Source organism: Trichophyton rubrum (assembly GCF_000151425.1).
Source record: "Trichophyton rubrum CBS 118892 genomic scaffold supercont2.5, whole genome shotgun sequence".
Lineage (NCBI taxonomy): Eukaryota > Fungi > Ascomycota > Eurotiomycetes > Onygenales > Arthrodermataceae > Trichophyton > Trichophyton rubrum.
This window is the reverse complement of record NW_003456424.1, coordinates 846,442-857,974: the sequence shown is the minus strand read 5'-3', so window position 1 is coordinate 857,974 and position 11,533 is coordinate 846,442. Positions and strand designations below refer to the sequence as shown.

The 11,533-nt window shown below is 49.3% G+C and overlaps 5 protein-coding genes across 5 annotated transcripts; 4 read left to right on the top strand and 1 right to left on the bottom strand.

The window, feature by feature from the left end:
• Positions 1-1,595: 1,595 nt before the first annotated feature.
• On the top strand, positions 1,596-3,012 carry TERG_05044 (uncharacterized protein; the record flags this gene model as incomplete). The annotated part of the gene is made up of 3 exons (XM_003234399.1): positions 1,596-2,102; positions 2,162-2,234; positions 2,303-3,012. The coding sequence occupies 3 exons, from the start codon at positions 1,596-1,598 to the stop codon at positions 3,010-3,012; spliced, it is 1,290 nt and encodes a 429-aa protein (XP_003234447.1).
• A 195-nt stretch (positions 3,013-3,207) lies between these two features.
• TERG_08846 (uncharacterized protein) lies at positions 3,208-5,029 on the top strand (the record flags this gene model as incomplete). Its single annotated transcript, XM_003234398.2, has 4 exons — positions 3,208-3,376; positions 3,478-3,644; positions 3,727-3,804; positions 3,854-5,029. The coding sequence occupies 4 exons, from the start codon at positions 3,208-3,210 to the stop codon at positions 4,778-4,780; spliced, it is 1,341 nt and encodes a 446-aa protein (XP_003234446.2). The 3' UTR covers positions 4,781-5,029.
• Positions 5,030-5,991: 962 nt separating this feature from the next.
• Positions 5,992-6,842, bottom strand: TERG_12233 (uncharacterized protein). The gene has a single exon (XM_047751222.1). It carries the CDS (start codon positions 6,744-6,746, stop codon positions 6,408-6,410), a length of 339 nt encoding a protein of 112 aa, XP_047606491.1. The 5' UTR covers positions 6,747-6,842; the 3' UTR covers positions 5,992-6,407.
• A 1,242-nt stretch (positions 6,843-8,084) lies between these two features.
• TERG_12232 (uncharacterized protein) lies at positions 8,085-10,029 on the top strand (the record flags this gene model as incomplete). Its single annotated transcript, XM_003234396.2, has 4 exons — positions 8,085-8,376; positions 8,462-8,939; positions 9,010-9,615; positions 9,692-10,029. Exons 1-4 carry the CDS (start codon positions 8,347-8,349, stop codon positions 10,027-10,029), a joined length of 1,452 nt encoding a protein of 483 aa, XP_003234444.2. The 5' UTR covers positions 8,085-8,346.
• Positions 10,030-10,370: 341 nt separating this feature from the next.
• On the top strand, positions 10,371-11,308 carry TERG_12231 (uncharacterized protein; the record flags this gene model as incomplete). Its single annotated transcript, XM_047751221.1, has 2 exons — positions 10,371-10,476; positions 10,539-11,308. 2 exons carry the CDS (start codon positions 10,371-10,373, stop codon positions 11,306-11,308), a joined length of 876 nt encoding a protein of 291 aa, XP_047606490.1.
• Between the last annotated feature and the right edge of the window lie 225 nt (positions 11,309-11,533).

The following is an 11,533-nucleotide window of genomic DNA, read 5'->3' as shown; positions in this document are numbered from 1 at the left end:
CAGCAAGCTAGGCGAGCCTGATGCAGACAATAATTGTATACAATTTGGTTCTTTTCTGCGGTTCTCCCATTTTTGTCCTTCCTTCGTGGCAATCGATTGCGGTGCCGGGGCTGTATTGGCCCAGATAGACATGGTGGCAGGCTGTCAGCCAGCACTTTTTGGATGTGTCGACTACTCCACAGGTCCTGGATGACGAGCTGCAAAATAAGTGTGTGGATGACCCCGGTTCATCTATCGCTCTCCGCGCAAGGGGCAGGGATACTGATGCATCTCACGATCGAAGGTGGAACAACGCAGCGTCGTGTCTCGAATCGTCGTCGAGATCTCAAACTTCGTCCTTTTTTTCTCTCGATTTCGCGAAGAACCGGAGACTTTCACGTGATATAGCTTAGTCATTTGTAGCGGTTGGAGATGCGACAGATGGACAAAACAGACGCACATCCCATCGACGCCATGCATGGCACGGAGGACGCAATGGCTTCAGACGACAAGCCATGGCCTTTGATTGCGACCCGAGGGCTCTCAGCTGATAATCTCTGGATGAGGGCTGTTTCATATAGAGAGTGGCTTGCGCATTTCCACCTGCAAGATGACAGACAGATAGCCTTGCGAGAAACTCAACCTCAAGCCATCTGTATTGACCAGGTTTAAATAGCAGACTATACCGGGAATTCTGACCACTTTTTCGACTTCTGTGATATCTCTATCGACCAATCTGACCTCTAATCCCTCCATGTCTATAGAGTGATTCTCCCTGGAAGATATGGCCGACAGCGTGAAAGCTGCTCGAGCCTGAAAAGCCCAGAATATTTCGGCCAATACCAAGCGGAACAATCATACATTACCGTTAACATGTGCTTTGCAGACGGCTCTATCCGTTCCCTTAGCAGGACAGAGATGAGTCCGCCAACCTATTAAACCACTTCTTTGGTTTTCTAGCTCTTCTCAGGCACTCTAATATCAAAAACCGGCCGGAGATATGCACGGAGTAACGACGGAGTAGTCACGCCTTGACTCAAGTACGCACCAAGACCAACCTCTCCCTTATTTTGTTTCTGGGCCTGTCCAGAACGGTAGCGTCGCTTCACTCGTAGGGTGTAGGTCATTCGACAGCATCTGCCGTGTGCAGCTCGAACTTCCCCGTATTTCTGCTCTAGTTTCGGTGACAATATCAGCGCAACCTGTCAGTGCGGAGTACTGCTTAGGTGTACGGAGTAGGGGTAAGGTAAATATGGCTATATGCGAGAGAGCGTGGGTGGCGGCTCAGCTACTTTTATGCTGTTGTACAGTAGATGATGTAACTCCTTTATGGTGATATCCTCAGCGTATTGTCCCTTCTACTTTACCCTATAGCTAACCACCTAACGTAATTATTCTTGACCGACCAGTTGTCGTTGATGATGACTTCAGGCTGGTTTCTGGTAGGTTTGGTTAGTTACCCGCCGGAGCGAGCCGAGGTTTAACATCCTTCCTTGGCGCCTGGCCTTCAGCTCCTCCAGAGCTGACGACCGCTTTCTCCATCGAATTCCGAGATCAGGAATTCAATGCCAATATTGAATACTTAGTCAATTGGAATTCCCAGCTATACCCCGAAAATGAGCTCTGTTAAGCCGTTCAAGATCTCCGTTCCTGATTCACAGCTTGAAATATTGCGCAAGAAGCTCGAAGTTACGACCTTTCCAGACGAACTAGAAGAGTCCAAATGGGACTTAGGCGCACCGTTGGATGATATAAAGCGCCTAACAGAGTACTGGAAGGAGAAGTTCGACTGGCGCGAAAAAGAGAGATGGCTTAATGAGCAGATGTCTCACTTTACGACCGATGTTGAGGTAGAAGGATTCGACAAGCTGAATATACACTTTGTTCACCACAGAAGCGATGTAGCCGGTGCAATTCCTCTACTATTTCTCCATGGCTGCAGGTTCCCAGATATACAGCTCACGTCTTTCCAAGCGCAAACTAATACATTTCTAGGGCCAGGAAGTTTCCTTGAAGTCTCAAAGCTGTTGCCTCTGTTGACAGCTGGAAGTGAGAGCCACCCTGCCTTCCACGTAGTGGCACCATCTCTCCCCAACTTTGGTTTCTCGGAGGGAGTTAAGAAGGTATTACCCCCTTAACTTGGCTGTTAGGGCTCTAGAATTTCCCTCTAATGGCCAAATAGAGAGGATTCGGTCTTGCGCAGTACGCGGAAGCCATGAATGCGGTGATGACAACATTGGGGTATGAGGAATATGGTAGGATACCCCTACTAATAAGATTATTGCCTCAAGAGTACAAGCTTATATTCTTCTCTGCCATATAGTGGTGCAAGGAGGAGACTGGGGTGGTGTCATCTCTCGTATCATGGCGAAGCGTTATCCTTCACACGTGAGAGCAGTACATGTCAATTTTGTTATCCTTTCCCTCCCGTATCCATGGAAAAGCCCAATACTCTTTCTCAAGTCCCTTCTTACAATTCCCTTCTCGCGCAAGGACCTGGCCAAACTCGCTGTATCCAAGAACTATGCCACGGAGGGAAACGGGTATATGGCTCAACAAGGCTCTCGTCCTCAAACGCTCGGGTATAGTCTCCATGACAGCCCTGTAGGCCTGTTAGCTTGGATATACGAGAAATTACATTCCTGGACAGACTCTTATTCTTGGACGGAAGACGAAGTCTTGACATGGGTTTCAATATACCTCTTCTCTCGTGCAGGGCCTGCTGCATCAACTCGAATCTACTACGAATTCAACAATGCTCCTCCTGGACCCGGAAACCTTTCTAGTCAAGAGGTAGCCAGCTGCTATTCTCCTGATGTGAAATTCGCTATTGCACATTTCCCTCGTGAGATTCTTGCATTTCCTATGCTATGGTGCCGTTCTATTGGGGATGTAGTGAGAGAATCCGAATTTGATAAAGGTGGCCATTTTGCTGCCTGGGAGGTTCCAGACGTTTTGGCAGCGGATATTCAGGGGTTCCTTGGGAAGGAAGGCCAGGCCTACGGCATAGTTTCTGGAGCAGATAGATATTAAGTCCGCCGGTTGTAATACTTCCATTCACTTCTTAGTTTTGAGTTAACTAGCCTTTGGGTATACATGGATCTCAAGGTATAGTATATAGTATACCGATTTCAACATCCTCACTAAAGGTAGCAAATTTCTATTCAGAATGTATTGATATAGGGTGAGATACCCAGTGCACTATCAAAGGCATATTCCACAGTGCCCATGGGTAAGGTGAGAGTAGCCGGCATCACGCCAGGTGACGCGCTCTTTCTTCTACAACCACCACCAACAGTCGACTTCAACCCCTCGTTTGGTTCAGGCGTACCAACAATCATCCACTTCACTAAATGCTCTGCAACATCAAATATATCTCCGTTTGTACTTAAGCAGGGTATACTATCTCTTGGACGTACACCGGCGGTGACGTGTGGGATTGACTAGAGGCGGATCTCTTTGCACGCGAAGCATTGAAACAGCTGACTTGCCTTCCAGACTCCAAGAAGGACGGCAAACATTACTTTCTGCAAACCAATAGCTCATTCAGAAGAATTGTTGCAATGACTCAACCAATTTCCTATCGGAGAGGGTTTGATAGATTCACTCTAGAGCCAGAACTTGGACCTGTGGAGTTCGAGATGGCTCTGGATATAGAAGAGCAGGTACGTATTCTTTGCGTCTCAAGGGATATCGTTCATAGCATATACAAAGTAACTAATAACGTTGGCCCGTTATTGAGGACAGGCGCGAGCATCAGAACAGAAAAAGCGCCAACTGAAAGGCAGCTGGGAGGAGATAGATGACAACTCCGACAATCAAGAGGTTAGCATTGCTTCTCCTCTAGTATTAATACAGAGCTCTAATACCGCAGATACACCAGAGAGGAAATTGGGGGAGTATACCGGTACTGGAAAGCAATACTGAGCCCCTTTTATCGACGAGACTCGGCCATCTATCCCCAAATCCCGAATTCAGATTTCCACTAGAGTCATGTTATGGAGACTTAAGGGGGGCTGATGACATGGATCCCATAAAGAAATCCCCTCAGCTATGCCAGGAGAGGTTCGACAACCATAGTCAACCACAGACTCCGTCTCCTCGGTATACTAACAAAGCTGACCAGCAGTACTCTCATCACCGTTATATATCAGAGGCAGAAAGCTACACGGCACATTGGGAGAATAATATTCTTTATGACAAGGATATAAATACGCGGGTATCTTCACCAGGTTTCTTCCGGCTGCGGTCAGAGTATAGGTCACCGTACTTGGGGCCTGTTGGCTGGACAATACCGTCCAAATATTATAGTACAACTAGAAGAAGCCCACGAAGGCCTCTGGATTCATATGAGGCTAGCAATGATGAAAATCACGTCTCTACTGTTGACTCAAGGACCGGTTCACCCAGAGAGAGTGTTAGAAATAGGAACACAGTATCGGCATACAGTTGTCGTGCTTCGAGGCCGTTCTTAATCTACCAGGATCCGGAATGGGTAGTTCCACCTCAAGGAGTCACGGACGTGTATTTCGATAGTACTGCAAGCGATGATAAGGAAAACAGTGCACCTGGGGAGGCGGAAGCTCCCATTGACAATGAAGAATTTTCCAGTGAACAGAACATGGGAATTCAAGTTGGGAGACCAGCACAGGAAAACGCCGGCGACATTGATGGACACGATGAGATGGATATCGACGGAGACGAATCGAGAATAATCTTAACTCAACCGTCAAGGCGAGAGATGCCACAATATCAACATCGAAGAGACACGAGCTCCATATCCTCCTCTTCGATTATCTAATTTAACCGTGTCTGCTTGAGGGTATCGAGCTTAACGGTCACAGAAAGGAATATATATACTCCGTATCACAGTGCGTATGCAGGGGCAGTTATGTCAGGAGAAGCAAGCAAGGTGTACATTGCATATCGGCCTGAATATCCATATTTCACTAAGATAGTCGTTCAGGACTGGCCCGGGTATCACACGGCTTGAACGGCCATTGCGCCTCCAGTTCTGAAGATCACAATCAGCTTCATCTGATCCATTTTTATTATAATATAATAGCCATAACACAGGCGAGCATGAGAAACTGGCAGTTGCGAAAGCATTATTCTATGAAGTATCCATACCATTTTGTAGGAGAATTTGCGTGGGTTCGTTGTTCGTCACACGAGAGGATGGCCGTGATTTTCAGTGGTGGATCGATCACCCGCCGAGTTGGTTAACTAGCCAACCTAGCAGTCTCGTTCAAATAACCAGCCACACCTTGCAGGCCCCGAAGACTCCATCGCCCGTGTTGAATATGTGGCAGCTTGGGAGATGGGGTAATTCAAAGTCAATGAAGAGTACGGAGTATCCAGAGGGCCTTCAGACAAAGGAAGCTACCTACCTACCTTGCATCCACAACTTAAGTTACGGAGCTTTTCCCGTAAAGTTTGCCGTAACTTGCAAAACATCGACAGCCTGTGCGACCTTGCTGCTCTCCAGGCTCCCTATTGGAGCTCGCTTTCATCCAACATCACCTGAAATACTTGTTTCTTTCTTCCCCCCCCCTTTTCCTGAACAGCGCTGAATGGCAAGTCACATTGCTAACAAACTAGGGCAGAAATGATACACTGGCAGCTAGAGAACGAGTCCAGCATCTGTCAAGCCCCTTCAAGTTGACGTTGCATGACAACTTGGTGTACTCTGTACTCAGCACGAGCATCTCTAATTGACCCCAAATCAAGGAAATGCTTGTTAACTATGATAGGACTGTTCATGCGAGGTAGCAGACTGCTGGTGATGCATCTCATCCAAGCTCCAGAATACGAGCCAGGCAAGCCGATAACCACAGCAAGGGATCGGCAGCTAGTTGTTGGACGAACCGAGACCATGCACCTGGAATTTCCCTACCCCTACTTTTCTTTCTGATATCCGGCAGGCCGAATATAATCACACTATTGGCCAATTACTGGTCGAACAGCCGGTTGAACAGCTGGTCTTAAGCAAAAACTATCCCGCCCTGCTGCCCTGGCGCTTGAGAGGTGTAAACATGGGTTACAGAGCCAGCCTTCCTCTGGCTGGCTGCTTGAATTAATGGTTGGAATGATTGACTGGCTGATCGTCTATCTCGTCTCAGACGTTAAACTGAATATGGAAACGCAGCTCCCAATAATAAACGTGTTGAAACTGAGAATCCCGGACATATACGAAATCAGGCAGGAGATATTTGATTTTTTCTAATACTATACATATATACAGTTCCTCATCTCCTTGCTTAAAACCGTACAAAACAACAACAGATATAATAAAGTACCGTTGATTATGTTGAGTGGGAAGTAAATCCCTAGAGTCTTGATATTTCCGTTCAAAAGAGTTCTAGTTCAGTGTCATAAGCGCAGAATTCCACAGACATGTAAACGTGGAGGCTGTCGCATTGGCCAAGTCAAGCCTGGCACATGAAGACGACTGTATTCCATTCCAGTATATAAGCTAGGACAGGCAGCATTCCATGCTGTGGTGCACCGTACCCATGCATAGCGTTGGATATACGGAGTAATGCATATATGTATCCGGGTATAAGGAGAAGAAAGCCGGCCTTGCAGGTCTTTGCTACAGTAACATGGAGGCCACTGATAGAAACCGAGAGAGAGAGAGAAAATGAGAGAAGGAGAGATATGGAGACCGGCACAATGGGTATATTATCATCGCCAATACGTGGTTGTCGGCGCAAGAAGAGCGGTATAGCATGACCTTCCCCTGCAAGGAGGGTCAAGGAAGCCATAAGAGAGGAAATAGGAATGGAAAACAATCCATATGCATGTACTCACCATGTCCGGTTCACCAAGGACCAAGCAGGGCGAGCGGCTTGCTGCCCTTTCCGGACGAGGGACGCGGAGATGCTTCGAGGTTGACCGCTATCATTCCGATCCGACAAGCCAGCAGGACGAGGGAGATTGGAAGAAGAGGGAACTTCCCTGACGTTTTCACAATTCTGACAACAAGCAGCCCGTCTCACCTCCATTTGGCCATCAGGGCGGGCTCGCTTCCAGATCCCGCTGCACGAGCGGAGATAGATACGTTGTCCGGTCAACGCTGGGCCTGGCTTCTCTGTCCACCGTCACTAATGCGGCTCCTGCTTAAAACAGTGTGGGTTGGCTGGCTCATCGACGACGCACAACCAAAGGTCTCCGTAGAGGAAGTTATAGAGTCATGACTAGGAACAGCCAGTCTCGTCTCTGCCGATGCTACAGAGTACTTGTGGGTGCTGCTGGAAAGGCTGGGACGAAGATCTGCGCACGGAGATGCTAAGGGCGGAGGTGATCTGGCAAGCAAGTGGCCGTGGATTGCGCTGGGAGAGACACTGCGGCGTTTCCCGATGCGCTGTGGCGGCAACCGGGGGACGACATCCTGAGCGCAGCTTGAACGAGAATATAAAACTGAATAATAATAATAATAATAATAATGAGCATCACTCGTCTGCTGCTGGCGCCCCCCGGATGCATTGTGAATGTTATATTATTATTGCTGCTATGGGCATGTCCACGTCGTTTCAACGTGTTTCAAGATGACGTAAGAGGCAGCGCCTGGCGCGATGCAGCAGACATGCGGCAGCTATGCAGCGGTACTTCTGCCGCCCACCCAAATCCGGTGTGACAGGCAAGTCACTGCGCATCACGTCACCATCGCCGCGGCATAGCAGGGAAGGCCCCTGTGGGCTGTGGCTGGTGACTGCTTACCTCAGCATCCCCTGGCCCGCCATAATTTGCCACAGCCTGCCAGATCGGGACTAGCGCCCTCCCTGAAGAACGCGATCTTGCATGCTCGACACGGGATGCTGGACATGGACAGCGCAGACCAGCGCCGTGACACTCAGCCCTGCGTGCGGTGGGCGGGCAGCAATCGCAGAACAATTGTTGTAGGGGTGACTGTATGTGCTTTGTATATGAGTATAGAAGTACGGAGGAGTATGTCGGCGGCAGCAGCAGCAGCAGCGTCACCCGGCGTCTTCTCGCTGCTTGCTGGCGTTGCAGGAAAATCAACAAATAAATAAACCGAAAAAAAGCAAAAAAAAAGTAAATCGGGGAGCTCGTCCGAAACAGGAAAGCATGACTGCAGCTCCCTCACTAGTCCCAAACTAGGAAGCTACGCAAGATCCAGGATGGCCCAAACTGCGACCGCCCTCCTTTTTCTCTTCTGCCGCCGCCTCGCCTCTTTCTGCTCCTCCTCCTCCTCCTCTTTCTCTCTCGACCTCAACTCGACCTCGCTCGACTCCCAACACCCACCGAACGTCGACCATCGCATCGACACTGGAGAAGAAGCACTGCTTGCCGTTCTCTCTCCCACCACTCGCTCGCTCGAGTGTCGTCTAGGTCCTCGCCGCAATGGACGCTCTCAATGTCTTCGCAAAGCGCGTTCGTCTCCTCTCCCTCCCCGTTGCCCTGAGCCTGGCAATACCCTCGCAACGACTTGCAGATGGAGCTAACAGAGCGTCTATAGGAAGAGCCAGAGAAGCCCAGCGATGCATCCAACTCGCTGTCGGGGTTTCTTTCGACCCTCGTGCCCACCGCCATCATCTCTGCTATCATGGTGGTGCTCTTTTTGATCTTGCGCCAGAGCCAGCGTCGTCAGTACGTTCCCAGAACATACATCGGAGCTCTGCGCCAGCATGAGCGCACTCCCGCACCAAAGCCCGGCCTCTTTGGCTGGGTCAGCTCCATGTGGAGCCTGCCAGATACCTACGTCCTGCGCCATCAGTCTATGGATGCCTACCTCCTGCTGCGCTACCTCAAGATCGCAACGGCTCTCTGCTTCTTTGGATGTCTTATCACCTGGCCCGTGCTTTTCCCAGTCAACATCACCGGTCATGGCGGCCGTCAGCAGCTTGATATGCTTGCCATTGGCAACGTGAACGCCAAGCGTCCTGGCAATCTGTACAGATACTTTGCCCATTGCTTCGTGGCTTGGGCTTTCGTCGGTAAGTTTTACAGTCCTGCAAAGTCATAGAGCTGGGAAATATAAAAAGTAAACTAACAATGGATGGATAGGATTCGTATTCTGGATGGTTACTCGTGAACTGCTTTACTTTATCAACCTGCGACAGGCTTACTTCATGTCTCCGCTGTATGCGGAGCGCATCTCCTCCAAGACTGTTCTCTTCACCTCGGTGCCGGAGGACTACTGCGACGAGGCTAAGATTCGTGCCATGTACGGAAACGACAAGGTCAAGAATGTCTGGCTCGTCACTGATGTCAAGGAGCTTGAGAAACTTGTCGAGGAGCGTGACAAGGCTGCCTTCCTACTTGAGGGTGCCGAGACCAAGCTCATCAAGATGGCCAACGTTGCTCGAGGCAAGGCTCTCCAGAAAGGAGGCGAAGTTGATGACCCAGCTGCACATGGGAATATCGGCGAAGCTGAGTCTGGCTCCGTTGCCGCACGTTGGGTTAAGCCAAACCAGCGACCAACCCACCGTCTCCTGCCCATCATTGGCAAGAAGGTCGACAGCATCAACTGGGCTCGTGAGGAAATCGGACGTTTGACCCCTGATATCGATAACCTTCAGCGTAATCACCTCAACGGACAAGCCAAACGCATCTCTGCCGTTTTCGTTGAATTCATCAACCAAAATGAGGCTCAGGCTGCTTACCAGATGTGTATGTACTACTCTCAAGGTTTTGGTACCTGGGCGAAGGATTTTTTTTTACGACGACTAACCTTAACTCTCTTTAGTGGCTCATAACCTTCCGCTACACATGGCTCCTCGCTACATTGGTATTAACCCAAGTGACATCATCTGGTCTAACCTGCGTATCAAATGGTGGGAGCTCATCATCCGTTATTCTGCCACTGTCGCTGCCGTTACTGCTCTCATCGTCTTCTGGGCTATTCCCGTTGCCGCTGTTGGTGCCATCTCAAACATCGACTATTTGATGGCTAAGGTTCCATTCCTGAGATTCATCGGCAAAATCCCACCTGTGATTCTTGGTGTTGTCACTGGATTGCTCCCTACTATCTTACTTGCTGTTCTCATGGCCCTGCTGCCAATTGTTCTTAGGCGTAAGTCTTGAAATTGTGAAACTCATGTTTTCAACCTTTACTAACATCATTTTTACTAGTCCTTGCTAAGCTCGGAGGATGCCCTACCAAGGCTGCGGTCGAGCTGCGCACTCAGAACTTCTACTTTGGATTCCAAGTCGTTCAGGTTTTCTTGGTTGTCACCTTGTCGTCCGCTGCTTCTAGTGCTGTCAGTGATATTATCAAGGACCCTACCTCTGCCCCTGGCTTGCTCGCTCGAAGCATTCCAACTGCCTCCAACTTCTACATCTCCTATATCATTCTTCAGGGCTTGACTTTTAGCGCTGGCGCTCTTCTTCAGATTGCCGGTTTGATCATCTCCAAGCTCCTCGGCATGATTCTGGACAACACTCCTCGCAAGATGTACACTCGTTGGGCTACCCTTTCTGGTATGGGATGGGGTACCATATTGCCTGTTCTTACTAACCTCGTTGTCATTGGTACGTCAATATTCTCTTGTATCCCTAGCTCATCCAGGCTCGTTCAACTAACATCTACCCAGCTATCACTTATGGAGCCATTGCCCCCTTAGTTCTTGGATTTGCTACCGTCGGCATGTTACTCTTCTACCTCTCTTTCCGCTACAACGTCTTGTACGTCAACGACACCGACATCGACACCAAGGGCATGATCTATCCACGTGCCCTCAAACAGACCCTCGTTGGCTGCTACCTCCTTATTATCTGTTTGATCGGCCTCTTTGCCATTGGTACTGCCTCTGACAGATCCGCTACTGGCCCTATGATCCTTATGATTATCTTCTTGGTGTTCACCATTCTTTACCATGTCTCCCTGATCAATGCTGTGAACCCACTTCTCAATTATCTGCCAAAGAATCTCGAGGCCGTCGAACAGCAGCACCAGGCTCTTCTCGCCCAGAACAACAATGGCCAGCCTGCCCACAATGGTGATGTCGAGAAGGGTGATGTTCGTGGTGCTACTAACCAACCAAACATGGTCGCTAAATTCCTTGGACTGAACAAGTATGAGGGCTACGAGCAGCTTCGCGAACTCGTCCCCCACGGTGCCTATGACACCGACTACCCAGCCGAAGTGGAGAGAAACGCATACTATCATCCCTCCATCACTGCTACTGCACCCCTCCTCTGGATTCCCCGTGATGCTGCCGGCGTCTCTCGCCAGGAAGTCGTTCACACCAGCCGTTACATTGGTATCACTGATGAAGACGCCACCATTAACGACAAGGGCAAGATTGCCTGGGATGAAGAAAGAGGTGCTCCTCCTATCCAAGAGGAGAAGATCTACTACTAGTCGTTCTCCGTTTTGGTTCAACCTAGATAAACGTCACATACCTTTTTCCCCCTTTTGCTTATTTTCTTTGTTTGGGTCTTGATTCCTAGTCTCTAACGGCTGCGGTTTTCTGGACGAAGTATGACGCTAATGTTTATGGCGATCCCCGATGTGACTTGAATGAGTGTTTCTCTTTGATACCCTATACCCCCCCGAAAACCAAAAGTAACAAAATTGATATATAAT

Coding starts and splice junctions, on each gene's coding strand:
- TERG_12233 (XM_047751222.1), bottom strand. CDS start 6,746: ATGGCTTCCTTGACCCTCCTTGCAGGGGAAGGTCATGCTATACCGCTC.